At 47.4% G+C, this 21,334-nt stretch overlaps 1 protein-coding gene across 1 annotated transcript in view; it reads left to right on the top strand.

Moving 5' to 3' along the window:
• Positions 1-21,334, top strand: part of COL4A1 (collagen type IV alpha 1 chain) — a 156,634-nt gene that overhangs the window by 65,430 nt on the left and 69,870 nt on the right. Inside the window, exon 2 of the mRNA XM_043575013.1 lies at positions 135-194. Coding sequence (XP_043430948.1) covers positions 135-194 — 60 coding nt within the window. The remainder of the gene's footprint in view (positions 1-134; positions 195-21,334) is intronic.

Raw genomic sequence — 21,334 nt, 5'->3', positions numbered from 1 at the left:
TGAGGTCGTACTCCTCATAACGGGGTAGGACGTTTCCCATAAATAGGTGAAGATGCCAAAATCATTTCAATTCAAAAAGTGACCTCAATTTGCAAGAGTTCTTCTATTTAAAGACGTTTTTCTCTTCCTTCCAGGGCGGTTGTGCTGGCTCTGGCTGCGGGAAGTGTGACTGCCATGGAGTGAAGGGACAGAAGGTAAGTGGCCAAAACTTAAATGGTAACAGTTTGTTTTGAATTGCCATCGATATGGAAATCATGAAAAACTGCATTAAGCCTAACCAAATCATCAGCAGTTCATCTTAAAGCCTTATTACTTACTATTTTGATAATTTCCCCAGAGTGATTCAAATGAAGCAAAACCAGGCTTAACATTATGTTTAGGGGATCTCAGCAGCAGCTCCCCAAAGACTGTGATAATTAGTGGCAGTTAATGCAGAAAAACGGATTTGGTTTCTTTCCTTTTTTGACTCAAGAAGGGACACGTGTATTGGCAGAAAACCTGTCAAGTCAGTAGTATTCTTTGGAACCCATGTGTAAGAATGAAACTTAACACGTTTCTCAAAACAGAAAAAGTTTCTATTGCACCTAAAGTCTTCAGATCAGTATTTTTAACCCCACACTGACCCAGAATTATTTACAAAAACAGTAAATATTTATTGTTCCCCAAATGTAAATTGAATTATATTTTTCTAAGCAAGTGTTCCTGCCTGTCATTTAAGAGTCACAGACCTGGGTAAATCCTTTTCTCTGGAGGGCAATCAATCTGTGCGTTTCAGTTGTTTGGAGAGAGGGTGTCTGCCTGGGTTTCCCCGGGGACAGTGCAGCACCCTGAAACTGCATGGTTCTGTACATCAGGTGTGGCCATGAGAAGACATGGCCAGTAAGCCAGCTGGCCTGTGACGAGTGGGGGCCCGAGGCAGGCGGGGGTGTATGGAGCAAGGGAGGCCCATGGACCACTGTCTGCTCCTCGGGCGCTGAGGGTGTCAGCCAGGCCTGGATGTCCATTCTCTACTTCATGGCCTGCTGCAGGCTTATCAGGTCACAGGCTCACACTCTTGAAATTCAGAGAATTTTACTGTACAGAAAATGGTTTGGTTTCTTTTTAGCTACTTGCTAAAGTACCAACATTATTATTAGTTTTTAAATACACTCATAGTTGGTGGTACCAGTATTAATGGATAGTTGTGTGTGTGTGTTTTTTTTTTAATGTATATTTTTGAAAGAGAGAGAGAGAGAGAAAGAGAGAGAGAGACAGAGTGTGAGCTGGCAAGGGGCAGAGAGAGAGGGAGACACAGAATCCGAAGCAGGCTCCAGGCTCTGAGCTGTTAGCACAGAGCCTGACGCAGGGCTGGAACTCACAAACTGTGAGATCATGACCTGAGCCGAAGTTGGACGCTTACCTTCTTAACCAACTAAGCCACCCAGGAGCCCCAATGGATAGTTTAAAAAAAAAAATTTTTTTTTAACATTTATTCATTTGTTGAGAGACAGAGAGCACAAGCAGGGGAGGGGCAGAGAGAGGGGGAGAAATGGAATCCGAAGCAGGCTCCAGGCTCTGAGCTGTCAGCACAGAGCCCAACCTGGGGCTTGAACTCATGAAACGCGAGATCATCCCCTGAGCCGAAGTCGGACGCTCAACCGACTGAGCCACCCAGGTGCCCCTGGATAGTTTTTTGAACAAATGCAGTATGTGAAAATATATTGATAGCTTTCATTATCAACCATATCAACTATAATCCACCTTCATGGTCTGTTCATTTTCTTATTTGGGAAGTTTTTCTAGCTAGTTCCAGTGTGCATTTGCAAGAGTTATTTTATAGTGGGGGAAAGTATGTTCATACCACAAGGAATCTCTCTCTCTGTCTCTTTCTTTTTTCCTTTGATCTAACTTGAGTTTTACACATAAGCACACTGAGCTAACAAAGACATTCTTAAAACTATAAAAAGTAGAACTTTCCTATGTCAACAAATAGGAACTGAAGGCCTGTATCAACATCACAGTGTTTTTCTTGTAACTTAAAGCATCAGGAACTGGAGGGGAGGTGGCGGTAACGAGTCTCACTCTCAAAGAGAGCGGAGTCCATTCCCCCGACTTTCCCAATCTCCCCTCTCATCCAGCAGCTGCAGACTCCGGTGGTGCCCCCCCCACCCCCAACGGCTCTGCTTTTTCAGACTTCCTATTCCATGCATATGCTTTCCAGCCTGACTCATTTTCATTTTTACCCCAAATCCACCCATTAATAACATGTAACCAGGCAGAATAATCTAGATATAGCTTTCCAGGTATTTTTGGCTGAGTTTTCCGTGACTTGAGAACAGCTACTCAGGGACTTGGTTCACTTTAGTTTGGATTTGGTTAAATATCTTTAGAGAAGGCGGGGGTCACCTCTGAGTCACGGCCAGCATCTAGCACCCAGCCCCGCAAGGAAAGGGTCTTTAGACATTTCTTTTCAAAAGCGAGCATCGAGGAAACCATTGAGCATTGAGGGAACCCTTGAGGTGGCTGGTACACTCAGGTGAGGCCAGGTCTGTGTTTATCTCCACAAGGAAACATGCCTGCTTCCCACTTGGGCACTGGACGGTCAAAGGGAGGAGGCATCGAGGGCGAAGATGTGCCATTAGATTGTGCCCCTTTCTTGTGATGTGGTCTCAGGCGAGCCTCCCACTGAGACCAGCCTGAGCCTTGAAATCAGAAAACCACAGAGCGCCCCCTTGGGGGTGGGGTGGGAAGAGTAGAATTCTGCTCTCCCCCCTTGCTGACCATCAAGAAGATTCCCAGCCAGCAGACCAGACATCTTCCGGGATCCAGGGCCTCCGTGACCTTTCCTGGCCGGCCCTGCCCCTCATCACCCTGTCTCTGCCCACTTGGGATTTTTTATCTTATCCCTAAAACAAGACTATTTAAAATGAAATACTTGTAAGCTGTAGGTTAAACCATTCTGAATTAGTCTTTTAGAAGACTGTAATTTTCCAATGGATTCAGAAGGCCCCTTGAAATCTAGCTAAATGGTTTAGTATTACGTCTTTTCAACAAAAATTGAAGATGTGTCTTGAGCACAAATATTTCAGGCCCCACATTTCACATAACATGACCAAGGAAGAGGTCCTTCCCCCTCGCCCCCCACGGAAAGAGAACATTTTAACCTCCACTCATTGTCTTGAAACTGATGTCGGTCAGTGTTAATGACCCGGAATACCTGAAGTGTGGTTGAGCCGGGATTTCAGACGTGGTTCCCCCTGTCATGCCCTCCCCCTCCCCTCCCCTCCCTCTCCCATCCCGAGGTCAGACAACAGAGGATTTTATTCTCAGCTGGCACGTCAGTGACAGGAATTGGCCCTTCTCCACCGCCATCGCCCCCCGCCCATTCTCGGAGTGAGGCCTGGGCATGCTAACAGGGTTTAAATGCAAAATGAGCCGAGGGTGTCGAATCACAGCCCCTAGATCTAGCAGTTTGGATCACCGGCCTGCTTTGGAGCTCCTGCCGGATGGCTTTGCTTCTCCTCTGAGTTATTTTGCTATTCTCAAATGCCTGCAAGTCAGATGAATTTTGACCTGTTTTTTAAAAATAGGATAGTAGGAGCCACATAACTCTGAGACAGTTAAAGTTACCTAAGTGGGACAGAGTGTCAGCCGCCTTGGAAATGTGGAAATCGTTGTTTCTGACACATGTCTTTTCCACGTCTCCTCGAGGAAAACTTTCACATGCTGACTACTTAGAATCCACCGGTGGACCCTGGAATGTCTCCGGTCTCAGTTGCCAAACCTTTTCTGGCTAAGTCCCGTGTTCGAGGGAGATGTCATTCCTGGGCAGAATGTCTTCTATTCTCCAGTTGCCATAAGTGAGTGTCAATGTAGGGGGTCTTTGGGCATGTTCTAATCTCAGTCATCAGGCTAACCCTGGGCGTCTTGCTCTGCGTTCACGAGGCTTTCGCAGGACGTCAGGGGCCCTCGGAGATGTTTGTCTCCCCACTCCCCTGGCTGGCACGCGTATCTTCAGGTGCTTTCTCTTAGGTAATTACTTCGGGTTTGTACCGGTGGCTTGGTGTTCCTCCGGAGGCCTCAGCCCTGTGGGAACGGTGGCTGCTTAACCTGATTAGCGTTTTGAATGCTTGCTTACTCAGAAACAGACAAAAGTTGAGCTCTTCTTTTGCTTGAGAACCTGCTTTTCGCAACTCCGTGAGATATTAGGAAAGGCAGCACATTCCGAAGAGTTATTGCTGTCTGCTTGGGAACTGGCCGTTTGTGTTTTGCCAACATAGAGCTTACAGAAGAAGTCCTTCAGATGTTTTGGCCCCCGGGAGCCCCTGTTGATGTAAAACACGCATTCTCTTCTGCGACCCCGCAGCGTTCAAGACAGGGAGCTCCCCACCAAACCAGGGGTGAGAGGTGTGCAGACGAGGCAGATAGCCGAGTGGGGAGCAAGCAGCCGAATCGCAGGGGGTGCAGAGAAAACAGGTGCCCCGGTTCTCAGAAAGGAGCGGCCCCGCGGCCCAGAGGTGGCCCGGGGCTGCGAAAAAAGGGACCACTTCCCGGTGAAGTGCGGTGCAGACGTATTCTGTGTCCACTCATGGACCTGACATGCTTGCCTAGGGAGCAGGGTCACTCACAGGCATAAGGACACACACAGAGCTTACCCACACTCATCTGAGAAAATGCCTCTTGTGGCCAGTTGATAAACGTATTGTTGAAAAGGCCTGATGGTTCCTAATTGGGTGACTCTGGGAAGGGGCTTTCCCCACCACGGTCTGAAGCAGGGTCTTCATGAAACAGAATTGTGGCATTTCTGTCACTAACAAGAACTGTGTGGGTGTCTCCTCCGTGTACTCTACCCTGCTGATGCCTCGCTGCTTGCCAGCAGCGTGGGAAAGAAGCCCCGTGTCCTGTGGTCGCTGGGTAGACTGTGAGTCAGAGCCCCGCTCCGCACGCGGGTCCTGCACAGTGTGATGCATCATCAGCGAGGACAGCCCCAGATCACCCGCAAAGCAGAGAGCTTTGAAAATGGAATTTCTGTTGGGCTGAAATGGGTGCCTTATCTGATTTGGAAGGGTGGAGGAGTCTGGCCAATCTGGAAGGCGTTCTGTGTTGGGCCTGGAAATCTGGGAGGAAGTTCGCGTCACTCTTCTTGCGGGACACTATTTTCTTTTATTACGGCGGATGGTTTGGGGCTTCGCCAGCCATTTAGTTCCCATATGTGTGTCACGCAGTCAATAAATATCCCACATCGGGCCGCCATATAAACCTGTCTGTCTACATCTTGACGTTAAATTGTAGTGTCTGCCCATTCACAGCCGATCTCGGCAGAAGAGGAAAATCCTGGCTTTGGAATGTCAGAGCAAGGAAAAGGGTCGATGTGTATTGAACATCTATGTTGGGTCAGGCGCAGTGCTGAATTTTTTAATGCTTCTTCTTCTTATATTTGTTTTATAGTTGAAGAAACCAGTGAATCCAGGGTTTCTCACTTTGGCACTATTCACATCTTGGGTGGGCTAGTTTTTGTTGTGGGGGGGTTCCTTTGCATGCAGGATATTTAGTAACATCCTTGGCCTCTGCCCACCAGATGCCACCAGCACCTTCTCCCCCATTTGTGGCAACCGGAAGGTCTCCAGGTTTGGCCAGATAGATGTTTCCACAGGGGGCGGGGGGGGGGTGGGGTGGGTGGAGGGGAAGTAGAATCGCTCTGGATTGAGAGCCACTGAACTGGCCCCATCTCTTTTAGGGAATATAAGGCAAGGCACTGGTCAGAGCACTTCTCAGTTTCCATTGTTCAGGATAAGAGGATCTTGATCTGGGGGATCCCAAGGAGAGGAATTCGGGGTTCAGAATATTGAAGTCTTGAGCAAGCTCCCATTGCTTTAAAACTCAGTCCACGTGGGGTATGCTGCTCTGCTGGCCACCTGCCTAGGAAAGCGGACCTTCCAAAGCCTTTCTCTGGGCAGTGGTGATGGAACAGATTGCTGGGGAACCACAGAGAAATGGACGTATTCCTTTGGGGCCACGGGCAGACCTCCCAGTTCCAGTTCCAGATGAGCATCCACTGGGTTAAACAAATAAGCACAGGGAGCCACCTTGTCTGTGACACAAAGCAGGTCAGAGGTCGTGTGGCCACATCCCGAGTCCCGCTCCCCACCTGAGGAAGGTTAGGGGAAGTCCAGCCCAAATAACCAGCATTCGCTCCCATCCGGAGGATGTTCATTTCATACGGCATTCAGAATAAAGCCTTGAGGGGAGGGCGTATGGAAGGGAGGTTTCTCTGGCTAGCATTAGGACCCCTTCCTCCAGGAAGTCCTGGTGCATTCTCTGTCCTGTAGGAAATCTGTCACCCTGGTCCAAAGGGAGTGACTTTGTTATGTATTGGGCACGCCTCCTTGATTTCCCAGGAGGTAAATATGGCCACATTTCTTACACATTCTGGATGTAGTCAGAGACTAGGGTCATCAGCTTATTCATGGCCCCGTTGACATCTGGGAAAAGCCATCTTGTCTCTGTTTTCCACGGGCTGCTCAGAGTTGTGGCAGTCAATCAATCAGCACGCACTTCTCAGCCGTTACTTTGTCAGGTACCTTGCGAGAGAGCAAAACAAGCATATTCAGGGTCCTTCTCTCAAGGGCACACGGTACATAAGGAAAAAGTGTAAAGAACGCGCTGATTGTAATCATGTCTGACTACAAGAGAACAGGCAACACTTTCCCGCCTTCCTGATTCTGTGTGCCCTTTTACATTGGTTTTTCCCATCGGCTCCTGTTGGCAGAGGCCTTGCTTGCTGGGAACTGGAGACACCGGCCCGTGCCCCTGACAGCCCTCAGAAATGCCTCAGGACCTCAGTCACCTTTACGACGAAGGGTCTCACTTTCTCACGACCACCACCGTGGGGCACGCGTTTACTAGTGTTTCCGTATTAAGTGAAATTCTTTTTTGAGACAGGGACTACATTGTGTTAGTATTTTTTGGGAATTCAACAGTCTTTAATTTATTTATATATTTCTTTCATTGGTCTTTTAATTTATTCATGGCTAATAACAGACATATTTTTAGCCATGATTTCATTACAAAATAAAAATAATAGGGTGTTTTGTATGTTGTACTTTATATTATGACCAGTTGCCCTCTTTTCACTCTTAGCATAAAATAATAGATATATTATATGTTATCTTTCTATTATTCTTTTGTCAGGGTATTGAAAATCCCTTTCTCATAAATTAAATTATATTAACCATCATTCTAAACATTAACGGTGTCATATTTATCCTTCGTTAATGTTTTCCTCAAGTAAATGAAAGTAAATATTTTTATATAAATCTTTGAAACTAGATAAATGAACTGATTTGGACTACTAGTAATGAATTATTGATAATAACAACAATTTATTTACAAAGCACTTACTCTGTGAGAGGCATTGCATTGCATTTGGATCAGGGAGAATTTTAAAATCCATTATATTGAAAAAAAATACATTTTTCTACTCATAAGATTTGAAATCTAATCTATAAAGTCAAAATGTAGAAGAGAGTGCTACTTACTACAAAATATTAGGAGGTTTATTTAACAAAATTGTGGTTAGCGTATTTGAAATTACTTCCAGTATTACTGAGACTGATTGGGTATCTTTATTTTTATCAGTGTTTTGAGCATTTCTAAAAGGCAATGTGTAGTTTGGCCCTTCCCAAAACATGAGTCTCAGAGCATCTTGAGATGTTAATAGATGTTTCCTTTGGGATGGAACAGGGAAAATGTTCCAAGGACAAATGAGTGTGGGGAACACTGAGTTATGGCTAAATGCTTGTTTGTTGTTTCCGGGCCAGAGCATCAGCTTTAATGACTTAGGATCTTTAATAAGTTTGTGAGCATTCAATGGGAGGCATATGACGTACCGTTCCCCGGATGTGCTCAGTCATAGACCCTTTTATCTCTCGGATGGGAGGCAGCCTGTAGGGAAGAATGTTTTGTTGAATCAAAGCCTTCCTTCTGGTGTGACCTCCACCATCTACCATGAGCTGAGTGTATCTCATGCAGTTACTTAGACCAGGTTACCCTCAGGAAGAGGAAGGTGGCCTTTGACTTGTGGCTTCCCAGGGCTGCTACAGGGGCACATGGAAGGCATTGTGCCCAAAAGCACTCAGGAAATTGAACGTGTCACATATGCGCACGTGTCTGTTTAGCAGTAGCTGAGTTTGAAGGGTTAGGGTTATGAGGACAGGCTTTGCTGGGGGGGCCAGCTACGGGAGGGTTCCTGGACATATAGAGAGATGTGGAGACCCCTCTTCCCAGGTGGAGTCTGCAAGGCCAAAGACGCTGACCGGTTACACCTGTGCCAGAAGCTCTCCAGAGCCTCAGTTAAAGAGACGTTAGGATGTTTTCAGCGCAGAACCATTGTTAGGAGGCATGTTTGTAGCTTTTGGATGCTTTTGGTGGAGGAAAAATGAGATGGCTCACTTGGGAGGTCTGTCTGGAAATACATCCAGTTTCTAGTCAGTGTCCTGATTTCATCACCCATTTCCAGAATCCTTATCCCTTAAAACGTAAGGGGAAACAATTCTCTCTTTACGCAGCCCAGATACCGCTACAGGGTTTTGTGAACTGCTCTTCCTGATGTGCATGTAATTACAGGCGTTGTCCAGGCTCATCCCTGCCCCCAGCCAGCTGTCCCTGTTCTAGATATTGTAAAAGGGGAACTTCTGAGAAATGTCCTTTATTTTTGCCACATGAGGGATCGAACACCCCAAGCGTCTACTTTAATCACTTTGGGAGCCATCGGTATTCGCCGCAGGGTCCCATGGCATGTTCCTTCTCTTCCGGTTAGCGGATCATGTGGGCTAATACACCCTCTTTTCCTTTTCCATGTTTTCTGTGGTGTCTTGTAATGCGAAGATTTTTTCCAGATGGTTCCTATTTCCACATATTACACATGACTCATCTGGCAGAGTCCTCGTGAGAATCAACATGGGTTCCCACATTCACCTACTTTTGTCTTTTTTATAGTGCTTTGAAAACAAAGAGCTTTAAAAACTGTGTTTGAATCCCAGGGTTAAGATACTACCAGTATTCCAGAGGGGAGTCACTGAAAACGGATCCACGTTAAGTGGCTTTATCTTATTCTGCACACAAGCCCCACCATGGACGTCTCATGGATGTTTCACCACTTCAGTACCCACTGGCCTCCCCTAGCGCAGGAGGGACGCGGGCTATGCGCTCCCACCTTGCACCCCTCTGTCTGTTTCTCTCCGCTGCATAAAGTCTGCCCTTTGTCATGTGCTTCTGGGGCTTGTGAAACTCGTGATAGATGACAATCATCAAAAAAAACCCTAAACCTACATTGTTTTTCTATTTGCACCTCTATTTGGAACACACCTCATTGAGCACAGCTTTAAAAATAGTGATTTGATCTTGTTTCCATGTTTAGAAGGAGGAGTAGGAATTCAATGTCTTGAATGCAATATTGTGTCCTGTGACTTTTAAGGCCTAGAACACCTCATGTGAGCGAGTGGGCGCTGTCGTCATGATGCTGGGCCCTGATAGCCCTAGTCTTGACGACTGATGGGGAAAAATTGTTTTGTTTTTTTTTTTTTTTTGTAAATAGGATGTTGAGGAAACATTGGTTGTCAGGAACCATAGCTTTCTATTTGAAGGAGCCAAATGAGACTGTGTGTTTTAATTCAAGATCAAAGGCAACTTAAAACAGGCCCTGATAAATGCGAACGGGGCATTTGGACTTCTGTCGCTGAACATGGAACACACGAGCACTGCGAATATGTCTCTAGATGGCACGTAATGATGTGAAGTGCTTATGGAGTGTGGGCGTGGACACGGCACCCGCAAAAACGATCTTAGCAGAACCCTCGTCCTTGTGAAGTGGTTCAGCACAATGTGCAATTAAACAAAGGAAGAATTAGTCAGCGGTAACGAGCAAAGCAGATGGCCCCGGGAAGTGGTGCCCCCGTGTCTTCTTTCCCTCTGGCAAACCCATTAGAAACGTTAAAGGTACGGCTCGAACACGTCTCCCCGGTGGCTTAGCTGCCTCCGCTGGTTAACCACATGGTTTTGCAAATGCACGATGCTTATCTGGCCCGAAATTTCATTGACTCTCCATTTCTTCACAGGGGAATCCGGGGAGCTAACAATGAATGAGTCTTGGCTGATTGCTACAAGGCCACCATGAACTCATTCCCAGTTAAAGCCCTTCGGTGGGGGTTCTCCTTCATTAGCACGAGGCTGTGCGGACCCTGTGCTTACAGACCAGCCTCCAAAGGGACGTAAGGTGCTCCTGGTAATAAAGACAGATACGAATCTCTTACACGCATCCCATGTGATCATGAGGTTTTATCCGGACATATTTTATGGATGTCCCATCATAGCACATGAGGGCCATGTGTGAGTTCACTGATTCTAGGCAAGAAATCTGTGCTGTAAGTTGATGTGAATTCTGAGACCTTTAGGGTCTGGCTATGTGCGTGATTTGGAAATGGCTTTCCCTGGAAGATTGGTTAAGGAAGTAAGGAATTAAGTCTACCCATAAGTAGATCCAGTGAGCAGTTGGAGCCAGAAAACAACGTCCACCACCCCACCCCATCCGCCTTTCGTTCTGGGGGCTTCTGTTCCACTTGGCAGTGTGCCGATGGCCGGAGGCGGTGGTTAGCAGGACAGGCATGACACAGGCTCACGGAAGAGGGAAGTGTTAAACAAGCAACAGCACCAATAAACCCTGGACTGAACACTCTGTTACCGGCTCTGGGGGAGACAGGGTTGTGAGACTGAGCCCCCCGGGGACCAGAGATGAGCTGGGGTCTCGGGTCAGGGAAAGGCAAACCCAGCTTTTCACCAGCAGGCACCTCAAATTCAGGCAGCACTCTCGGGGCACAAGGCTTAGACCCCCAGTGTTTCACATCTGCTCAGATTTGGGGTGGAAAATTGGACACTTTGGGAGACTGCCGTGGGCTACTGAACCCCCCACATCCCCATCTCATCTTCTCTTTTCCACCTGTGAGACCCCAAATCTTTAAGGGACACAGTTTCATGAAAGTGGTTTGGCCAGAAGCAGAATGTGTGTCCTTCCGTGAGCCCTTGGGAGTTATTGTTTTCTTAGGCTGGGCCTCCCGCCTCGGGTCTGGTCTGTGTTTCAGGGACGAGGGTGGAAGGAACCCAGACGAAGCTCGTTCCCACACTGTCTGCTTCGCAACCCGGGAGGCCTGGGAGGCCCGGGAGGCCACGCTGTCCTGTGCACTGGGACACAGCGCTTTTTCTCCTGGTCCAGGGCGTGCTGTAAGCATCGCTGAGGAACCCTCTGGCCCTGGCCGGTGTGCTGCCGGCGTTTGGTGGCTCAGGCCCAGAACGGAGGCGCCGGGTGGAGAACAGCACCTCCTTGGCGGATTCGAGACCACACAGGCTGTGCCCTGGGAGCCCAGCAGGGAGGCCATGACCCCGCAGTGTCAGGAGGGCCCCTGGGGGCGTCCTGCCTTCCGGGGCTCTGTGTCTCCTCTGGATGTGGGGCGCGCGGTTCTTTACCAGAGACGGTGACCTGGCAGCTTGTTGAATGTCTTGCCTGCCAGGGCAGAAGTGCTCTCTGGCTGCGGGAAAAGCTTCCAGTAAAAGCTAAGAATAGTATTCTAAAGTATGATTTGCAGTCATGAAGCAGAGCAGTGGACATTAGATGGCTGACCTGTGCCCAGGAACTCTGCCCCTTGGGCCCCTGTGGGTCTGGGGCCGCAAGGACAGGAGCTGAGGCCTCGCAGGGCGTGGGGCTCCCTCTGGGGGCTCTGAGCACATGACATTGTGTGTGTGGGGGGCTGTGCTTTCACAACTCGCTGTGTGGGCACGAGGTGCCTCTTTTGTCTTTCTTTCTAGAAATTTGGTTCTCCCCCTCCTTCCCGCCACAGGTTTCTAGTTCTTTCCCATTGCTTCCTGCTCTTCCTGTCTGCTCACTGCCCAGGAACACCTCGTTCACCTTCCCCAGCCCCATGGCACACATTCCTGGGGCCTGCCTCCTGCTCACCTCCTGTCTGTGTTCATGTGCGTGTGAGCCACATGTGCACATGCACACACACAGCACGGTACACACGTAGGCACACATGCACACACAGCACGGTGCACACATGCACTCGCACACACATGCACATGCACACACACACATACACACATGTGCGCAGATACATGCATGCACGAACTCATAGACACGCACGTGCACACACGCACACACGTACACAGCGGGGCACACACATGTGTGCACATATGTGCACATATGCACTCAGACACGTGTGCACACAGTGCACACATGCGCGGACACATGCAAACACACATGTGCACACGTGTGCATACATGCACACGCACACTGACACGTGCACACACACATATATACGCATGTGTGCACATGAGGAGGAGATCTGCCAGCTGTGTGCGCCCCGTGGTCTTGTGATTGGGTGCACATTTCTCAACCAGACGGTCATTCTGTTTCCAAGGCGAAATCTCCAAAAGGAAGCACCGGCCCCTGGGCATGAAAGGACATCTGGGTCAAAATGTGGGCAGGCCGCCCCCGGAAATGCCGAAGGCCCCTCGGTGCTGCACCCTTGCCGACCTTGCTGCAGTGAGCTGCCGTGTGAGCAGCAGGGGCTCTGGCGTGTGGCGAATGTCAGGACGCCCGGTCAGTCCGAGCGAAGGAAGGTCAGGCCCCCAGCGGCTTGTCCCTTTACCGGCTGGTGTCTCCGCCGTGCCGAATGCTTGCTCAGGGGTCTGCGGAGGAGGGGGATGGTGGCTCGGCGGCTGTATCTGGTGTAGCCTTCAGCCTGGGTGTTTCGAGCCTGCTGGTGTGAAAATGTGAGTTTCTTGAGCCCTGTTTGCCTCCGGGTTCTTCTCCCGCTGTTCCGCTTTGAAAGAGCTCGAGGTGCCCACGTGAGAGTTCCCGTGGCTCCGAAGGCCTTCTTGGCTTCCTCGCTGCCTTTCCTTTCTCCACTTGCTAATCTGTTCGGTTCTCTGTATTTCTGAGATCTAACTTGGGGCCAGGGGCCGGTGCTTAAGTCGCGTGCGACTTTCTAGAAGACCTGCGGTGGTGGTTGTCCCTGCCTGGCAACAGTGGGTCACGCGTCCCCTCTTGCTCTGGGGTAGGTACCAAGCCCCAGGAGTGAGGAAGATCGTAATTGTGAAAACATTCCTGGCAACAGCCATTAATCTCCTTTCATACCTCACTCTCTTGCCTTGATGAAGTTGTACTCTTGCCCCAAAGGGTCTGTCTTAGAAAATTTACCGTTAAAATTCCCCTCCTAGGGGGCTGTTCAGACTCTGGGGACATAGTCCCCTCCGGGTTCTCTGCCTCACTGAGGGACACACAGTAGAACACACAGTGAAACAGGTGCCTTCCTGTGACCTTAAGGGCCATCCTACACACCAAATGATGCTTCGAGCAAAGCGACCTACTCAGGGTGTGTACTTTAAAATTCCATTTATTTATTTATTTATTTAAATCCAAGTTAGTTAACATACCACGTAGTCTTGGCTTCAGGAGCAGAACCCAGTGATTCATCACTTCCATACGACACCCAGGGCTCATGCCAACAGGTGCCCTCCTCAGTGCCCGTCGCCCATCCAGCCCATCCCCCCCCCACCTCTCTCCAGCAACCCTCAGTTTGTTCTCTGTGTTTAAGAGTCTCTTATGGTTTCCCTCCCTGTCTGTTTGTACGTTATTTTCCCTTCCTTCCTCCTATGCTCATCTGTTTTCTTTCTTAAATTCTACATGAGTTAGATCGTATGATATTTGTCTTTCTCTAACTGACATTTCTTTTAACATAATACATTCTAGTTCCATCCACGTTGTTGCAAATGGCAAGATTTTCTTTTTGATTGCCGAGTAATACTCCATTGTACATATGCACCACATCTTCTTTATCCATTTGTCACTTAATGGACATTTGGGTTCCTTCCATGCTTTGGCTGCTGTTAGCACTGCTGTGAACATTGGGGTGCATGTGCCCTTTCGAATCAGCATAAACTTCTGTTCTTTTAAAAAGGAATTTGTTTCGCTCCATGACGGATAGGAATGTACACATGTCATTTTCTGTCCCATTGAATGTTTTGCCCCTGACACAGCCCCCTCTCCTGAGGGTGTCCTGTGCTCCGTCACGTATTGAGTATGAGTTCTGGAAGGAGTGTAGGTAATCACATTTCAGAAGCAAATCCTTTGTCGCTTACTCGGCAGTTAAGACATTCAGCTGTGGTTGTTTCACTCCATCAAGAACAATGCCTGTTCCCTGATTCAGGACTGTCAGTGGTGGGGGGGGGGGGGTGCCAGGAAGCCCAGGTGGCTCGGCCCTTAAAGAGCGAGTCCAGGGGCCCAGGAAAGCGGGTGGGCCATGGCCCCAGCCATCCACAGACTCCACACGAGCCCCGAAATGGGGCCAGTGCCTGTCACTGCTGTATTTGTTCTTCAGAAATTCTGCACCACAGCAATCAACCTCGGTGTTTACACACGCACAAATAACTGTCAGATGATAGCTTTTCATCTGATTCTGACAAAAAAGGTGCTCTTTCTTCCTGTAGAGAAGCATGGAGCTTGGAACCTCTTTCTTCTCTTGAAGGTGCCTGGTGGGTTCCCATTGGTTAGAAATTCCCATGGGATCTCGGAAATCTTACAAAATTAGCCATTTTACATATGGGGCAGGGACAAGGGGAGGCCATTTTAGGTGGTTGGTTGACCAGCGTCCTCGTGTCAAGGAGAAGTCGCCTCGGTCATTGTGTGGGAGGCTGTACGTCCCTTGGAGTGTGGAGCAGAGGGGCCCTGGCAGCAGGTGTGGCCTGGCATGCCTCTTCCTGCACCCCTCTCTCCCTTTCTCTGTCACGTCTACACTCGGGGCCATCCATCCTGTAACTGATTCTTTAAAAATTTAGTTATGGAATACAAGGTAAAATGTCACACGTTGAACTCCACAATCTGTAATGTTTTTTTTTTTAAGTTTATTTATTTATCTAGAGAGAGAGTGGAGCAGGGGAAGGGCAGAGAGAGAGAGGGAGAGAGAGAATCCCAAGCAGGCTCCACACTGTCAGCACGGAGCCCGATGCAGGGCTCGAATCCACGAACCGTGAGGTCATGACCTGAGTCGAAATCAAGAGTTGGACACTTAACCAACTGAGGCACCTAGGCGTGCCTGTAATCTTTTTTTTTTTTAAATGAGAACATTAATTTTTCCAGTTTACAAACTGTAATGCAATTTAGGCAGATTTCTGCATCCTGTCTCCTAGCCAAAGGATGTAGTATTTTAGTCTATTGGCATTAAGTAATTAGAATAAAAAAGCAAGAAACTATCTTGTAAATGCAACCTTAGAAACCTCTAAAAAATATATAGAGTGAAAATGGCATTAAATAAGATTCTACTAACTTACAATTTTGCTGTAATTTGGCTATTGGGTTAAAATAATCTCCACGTTATCTTTTGGAGACAGGTTTGCCAATTCTGTGACCAACCCTGTGGTGAAGGGACCCTACCTTTTCAGGGAAGGCTGCTTTCAAGTATTTAAGACGTAGTTACTTGTTGCGTTAATTCCGCACCGTGGTTTTTGTACTGATGGTGCACTTGTACGCTTTTCGCTTTTCGTAGCTATTCAGTTGTCAGATCAAAATCTTGACCCCCCAAACACCCTTCTGTATCTTGCTTCATTTCTTTCCCTGAGTGACTCTCTATGTTTTAAAAGAACTAATGGTGTTTACTGAAAATAGGCTAAAATGCAGTTATTTACTAATTCAGATGGATCTGACCCCTTTTTCCAAGTTAACGAGGGTCAGCGAGTTGTGGGTTCTGTGAAACCTCAGGCCCTCCCAGTATGGCATTGCATTATATGGGCAAAATGGAATTGTCATGTTTCAGCCACTTTGGAACTGCTCTTATCTTTTAGATTCTGAGTATGATTAATGACGTCTTGAAATTATTGCCGCGTGCTGGGGGTGAACATTGTTAGCAATGCAGCACGGCCAGGCAGCTTTGTCGGAGGATGAGGAAACAGAACACGTGTGTGTTATCGGATACTTGCGAGCAGGGCCCTGGGGCTGGTGCACGGGGTGGCTGTACAGACTCGGGAGAATAAACAGAGTGTCCGGAGCTGGAAAAGAATGAATATCAGATGTGTTCATTGAGGGGAAAAAAAAAAAAAAAACCTTATGCATAAGATAAGTGAGGAATTTCTTTAAAAAAAAGAAAAACAAATTGCCTTATCTTTTCAATACCCAAAAAATCTTTATTTCCCATTGTCAAATTTAGCCTCAGAAATAAGAGTGAGATAATTCATGGGTCGTGACCACTGGGAAGGGAAAAAGGCGACACTGCCTTTTCATTCTCTTTTAAAATACTGTGTGGCTTTTATAGGAAATGCAGTCGACTGGATGGGCTGAGAAATCTTGATAGTAAGTGCAAAATATGTGTATTTAAATAAACAACAGCCAGACCAGGTTGGTCCACGAATCATGGGTCCAGTGTTGAATACAGCGGGAAGTCAGGGAATACCCAACGGTATGATCCTTTCCAGGATCCAGCGTGACTCAGTCGTCCCATCTTCTGGCCGGCCGGCCTGATTCTCAGAGAGTCTTAGGGGCTGGGGCTACAGACACAGTCTCTGGCTCGTTGGCCGGGGTTCTCCCCGATATACAGCATTATCAGTGCCCTCACTGTAGGAGGTGCCCCAAAGCAGAGCAACCATGCCTCATGTTTCTGTCAGGTTTGGAAACCAGATCTCTAACCCCGTGTCCTCTTGGTAGGTTTATATTATTTCCTTGGAATCTTTTTTTTTTTTAAGTTTATTTATTTTAAGAAAGACAGAGACAGCATGAGTGGGGGAGGGGCAGAACGCGAGAATCCCCAAGCAGGCTTTGCACCATCAGCGTGAAGCCCGATGCGGGGCTCGAACCCATGAAGCCCTGAGTTCATGACCTGAGCTGAAACCAGGAGTCGGACACTCATCCCACTGAGCCCCCCCAGGTGCCCCTTTCCTTGGAATCTTTAATACTTTGCGTTTCCTGATTCACTCCTGAAAATACTTAGTGAACACCTACTATGTGCTGTCTGTGCTGGGTGCTGGGGAGCAGGGACACACATAAAACCTACTTTTGATAGTTGCATTTAACTACATTTTTAAAGAAAAAACAGAAAAAAAATTTTTCTTAATGGACAACTGGCAATTTTTCTGAAGGTTAAACCTGACCGATACCTTGCGTGTCTTTCATGTTATTAACTATGATGATTATTGTCAGGGCATTTCTTTTGCATTTTTCATTTTTATTGTTAACACAGACCACACACACACACACACACACACACAAATGTCTGACCTAGATTGTGGCACTTCCTGACTTTTATGTGTCCCGATTTTGTTCAGGATGCACGCACTTCCAGGGCTGTGTCACACACCCACATACATTTCCAGGTTCAGGTGAATAACATCCTCATTATGGTAACATGAAAACCCTCTAAGGCTGTTTAGGTTTTGTGCACTGATCGCTCTTTCTCAAGTTTGCTGACGACATGGAAGCCATCTCTCCAAATCTCAAGGTGGTTGGCGATAGTGAAAACAGAGCAAAGTATCTTCTTTAAAAAAAATGTTTATTCATTTTTGAGAGGGGGAGAGAGAGAATCCCAAGCAGGCTCCACACTGTCAGCACAGAACCTGATGAGGGGCTTGGACTCACGAACCATGAGGTCGTGACCTGAGCTGAAGCCGGACGCTTAACTGACTGAGCCCCCTGGGCGCCCTGCAAAGTGTCTTTTGAGAAAAAGATGTACTTTTTCTGTCCACATCCTCCAGAGCTGCTAACTCTGCTACTTCTTAATAACCTTGTTACTTTGCTGTCAATTAGTTATTTTCCTGCAGTGTCTCTCCTTCTCCCAATCTTCAAGGTATAACATAGAATTTTGATAAATCCCATAGAATGTTAAAAAAAAAAAAAAGAAGAAGAAAAGGCACTTGTGCTGGTGAGTGGAAGCACAGCTCCTCTTAGGCAAGATTATTCCCTTTCCCCGGAGTGCAGCTTTGTAAGCATTCGTTCATAAACAGAACCCCTTTGTAGGGTCTATTTCTAGCTTGGTGGTTTTGCTGGTACTGAGTTTTGCCCAGCTCTGTGCCTGTTGGACCAGCGCCCCCTCCCCTCGCTGGGCCAGTGCTGAGCTGCAGCTGGATTTCGCCCTGTACTCGCTGCAGTGTGTAACATGCACAACCGTCCACAGCCACGGTGAGGGTCCGAGCCGCAATAGAGCTACCTTTTATGTCTATACTGTTTTCTGCTTTAAAACACAATCTTTAAGTCTGTGTATGACAGACAGAACAGAAGGTAGTAGGATTAGGCACAGGCATTTACGGTTCTGATTTTCACACGAGCTCCATGTCAGTAAATCAAGTTTTCAGCAAGGGAGATGTTAATCATGTTTTTTGGAAGCCATTAAAAATTGGATGAATTTTTTGCCTTCACAAATGGCAAAGATCAGCAGAATGGATTAAATCACCTTATGTATGTGTTTCCTATAAACTTGAAGTAGAAGGGACCAAAGAAAAGAGAATTTTAAAGAAATTCTCCTGTCAGCCTCTACCTGTTTTATGAATGTTTTGTAAGGATTTAAAATTTTTTTCCGTGTGTGCCATTTTCATGCCATCATTTAGAAAGCTGAATTTACTTTTTTCCTGTATTATTGTTCGATTCAAGTACTCAGTTTATAAAATGAATGGAAGAAGCAAATTGAGAACTAGCCACCATTCTTATTACTGGTGGGTTCATCAACACTCACCTGCCATGTTATAGCCTTCATGTTCAGGCTACTAGTCTCAAATTTAATTTTAATTACATTTTTAATTCTTAAAAAAATTTTTTTAAATTTATTATTGAGAGACAGAGAGCGTGAGCAGGGGAGGGGCAGAGAGAGAGGGAGACACAGAATCCGAAGCAGGCTCCAGGCTCCGAGGCGTCAGCACAGAGCCTGACGCGGGGCTCAAACCCACAAACCGGGAGATCATGACCTGAGATAAAGTCAGATGCTCAACCGACTGAGCCACCCAGGTGCCCCTACATTTTTAATTCTAAGTAAAATTCTCTCTTTCCCTGGGTATTGTATCTTTTAGGCCTTATCAAACTGACTTCTCTGAACTGTGCCCATGCTAAGATCTTCAACAGCACTGAATATTTAATATTAGTCCATTAATATGATGAATAGTAAAAAAGGCTGAAGGCTTCAGGTTCCAGAAGGGTTTAATTTGAAGACAGCATAGTCCCCTAGTGCCCTCTTGTGGCGGGAAGCCAGAGTTGTGGGGCTTTCTTTACATGCGCCTCTAAAAGCCCATTCCCCCTTTGTTTATTGCCTCTTAATTGAGCTGGATTAGTTAGATGCAATTGTCTTCTTCAGATCACCTGCATCTAAAAGGTCTTCCCCAAGGAAGGGATGTTTGGCTGAGATCCGGGGATGTGTCGGGTGCTGGGGGATGGTAAGGGGTGGGGTATGAATACAAACGTTTCAGATGGGAACATCCATCTCTGAGCCCCACTGGGTGCTCCCGGAGGCGGGGACCCTGGCCGGGGAGACGGTGGAGAACCAGGGTGTAGGCTGGAGGGGGACAAAAGTGCATGTGAGTGAAGGGCTCCTGGGTGGGGGTGGGGGGAGGCTACAGGAGAACCCATCCAGAAATTTGAACCTTCTCCTTGAAATTTGAATGAGTTAATAGAGGCCGGGAGGGACAAATGTTTCCCAGAGAACGAACGGCCTTTGGTTGCAGTTTGCTGGGAAAATGGACATAAGCTATGGGTGAAGGTCAACTTTACCAGGAAATGTATACTCGAGATTTGCCAGAATACATCCACAGCACTTGGGGAAAATGTTATCACACTGTTTCTCCTCTTCCCAGTTTGGGCAGCTGACTACTTTAGGGGAATGGCTTAAAATATTTACACTTCAAAGTATTTTGAGCAGATGCCTGCTTCAGAGGGAGACTTAACGAAAGCATGTTAGCCTGGTTTTTCAGAGAGAGTGTAAGAGACAAATTCTGAAGCACACGTTTGCTGCCAAAGATCCTGGCTACCGCTTACGGCTTTCGAGCATGTCCGCTGTCCGCAGTATTCAGCTCTAATTAGGGAGACATGTCAGGAAATTTTACAAGTCCTAGGGGCCTTTGGAAGATTTTAAGGTGGTTTTTTTTGTTGTTGTCGTTTTGTTTTTGTTTTTGTTTTTTTCTGCTAACAATTTGTCAGCACTTGATTTTGCTGTTTAGAAAGTTTTTCCCACTAGAAGGGTGAAGTCGGACATTTGGCCCTTAGATGGCCGTAGGCGAGCAGTTTAAATTTATGAAGACAACACCTAGGACTCTTTCACGTTATTCTTGCGTTGAATGATGGCTCTGTAGAAAGTATGTCGTGAAGAACTCTCTGTAATTCCTTTTTTGTTTTCTTCCAAGTTGATGTACAAAGTGGATTTTTGCAGGTCAGAAAGTATCGAGGGTTCTGTTCGTTGCCAATGTTGATTAATCACACATCTATATTGTGCGCTCCCCTGCAACCGTCCTCCTGCTCGTTTTGTGTTACGCACGATTTGAGACTTTGGCTCCACCAGCCGGCTTCACGGCGGTGCTGAAATTCCGAGAATTGTGCTAGAGTGTATCGTGGGCTCAAATAATGTTTCAGTATCAGGATTTATCCAAAGGAAATCTGTCCTTGAACATGGAGACTTGGAGAAGTGCTGTATCTGTGGGCTGTCTGAAGCTGGGGAGCCATCAGCTGGGCCTAGGTGGGCCTTATCCACGAGAGGGATCCTCTCCTCAGGGTTGGGAGTTCCTGCCCAGGAAGCCGGTGGCAGAATGACCCACGTAAAGCTGCAGAGGGGAAAGGGCTCCCAGCCAGCTGCCCTCCCACGGTTCAGCATGCAGGTCTGCCCCATTCTCCGTGCAGACCTGACCATCCGCAGCCCCAGAGTCATAAGGCTGGTGGTGGCCATGTGGCAAGAGGTGGGTGGGGTTAGAAGAGGCAGGATGGGTCCAGAACCCTCCTAGGAATGGAATGGATCTGACAGCACATGAGGTCATGAACTCCAAGGTCACAGGTTGGGGGATTTTTTTTTCCCCCAACACGTTTCCGAGTCTTCTCTTCCCTTGAATTTGTAAAGGACGTTCTAGAAATGCCTTCGTTTCTAGAAACAACCTCTTAAATGCTCATCTTTACTCCCCCTCCCTATATAATTGCTCAAGCTCTTAACACATATTTGCTGGAGAGCCGCAACGTAAAGATTCTGAATATTGACCTTTGAGCTGAACATCAGCGAGGGCTGGAGAGAGAAAGAGAGAGTTTGGGGAAGAAGATAAAAGATCAGTAGCCAGGCTTTTTGAGCAGCATTATTTTTCT

The sequence above is a fragment of the Prionailurus bengalensis genome, chromosome A1 (assembly GCF_016509475.1).
Source record: "Prionailurus bengalensis isolate Pbe53 chromosome A1, Fcat_Pben_1.1_paternal_pri, whole genome shotgun sequence".
Classification (NCBI taxonomy): domain Eukaryota; kingdom Metazoa; phylum Chordata; class Mammalia; order Carnivora; family Felidae; genus Prionailurus; species Prionailurus bengalensis.
This window is presented reverse-complemented; position numbering and strand designations above follow the sequence as displayed.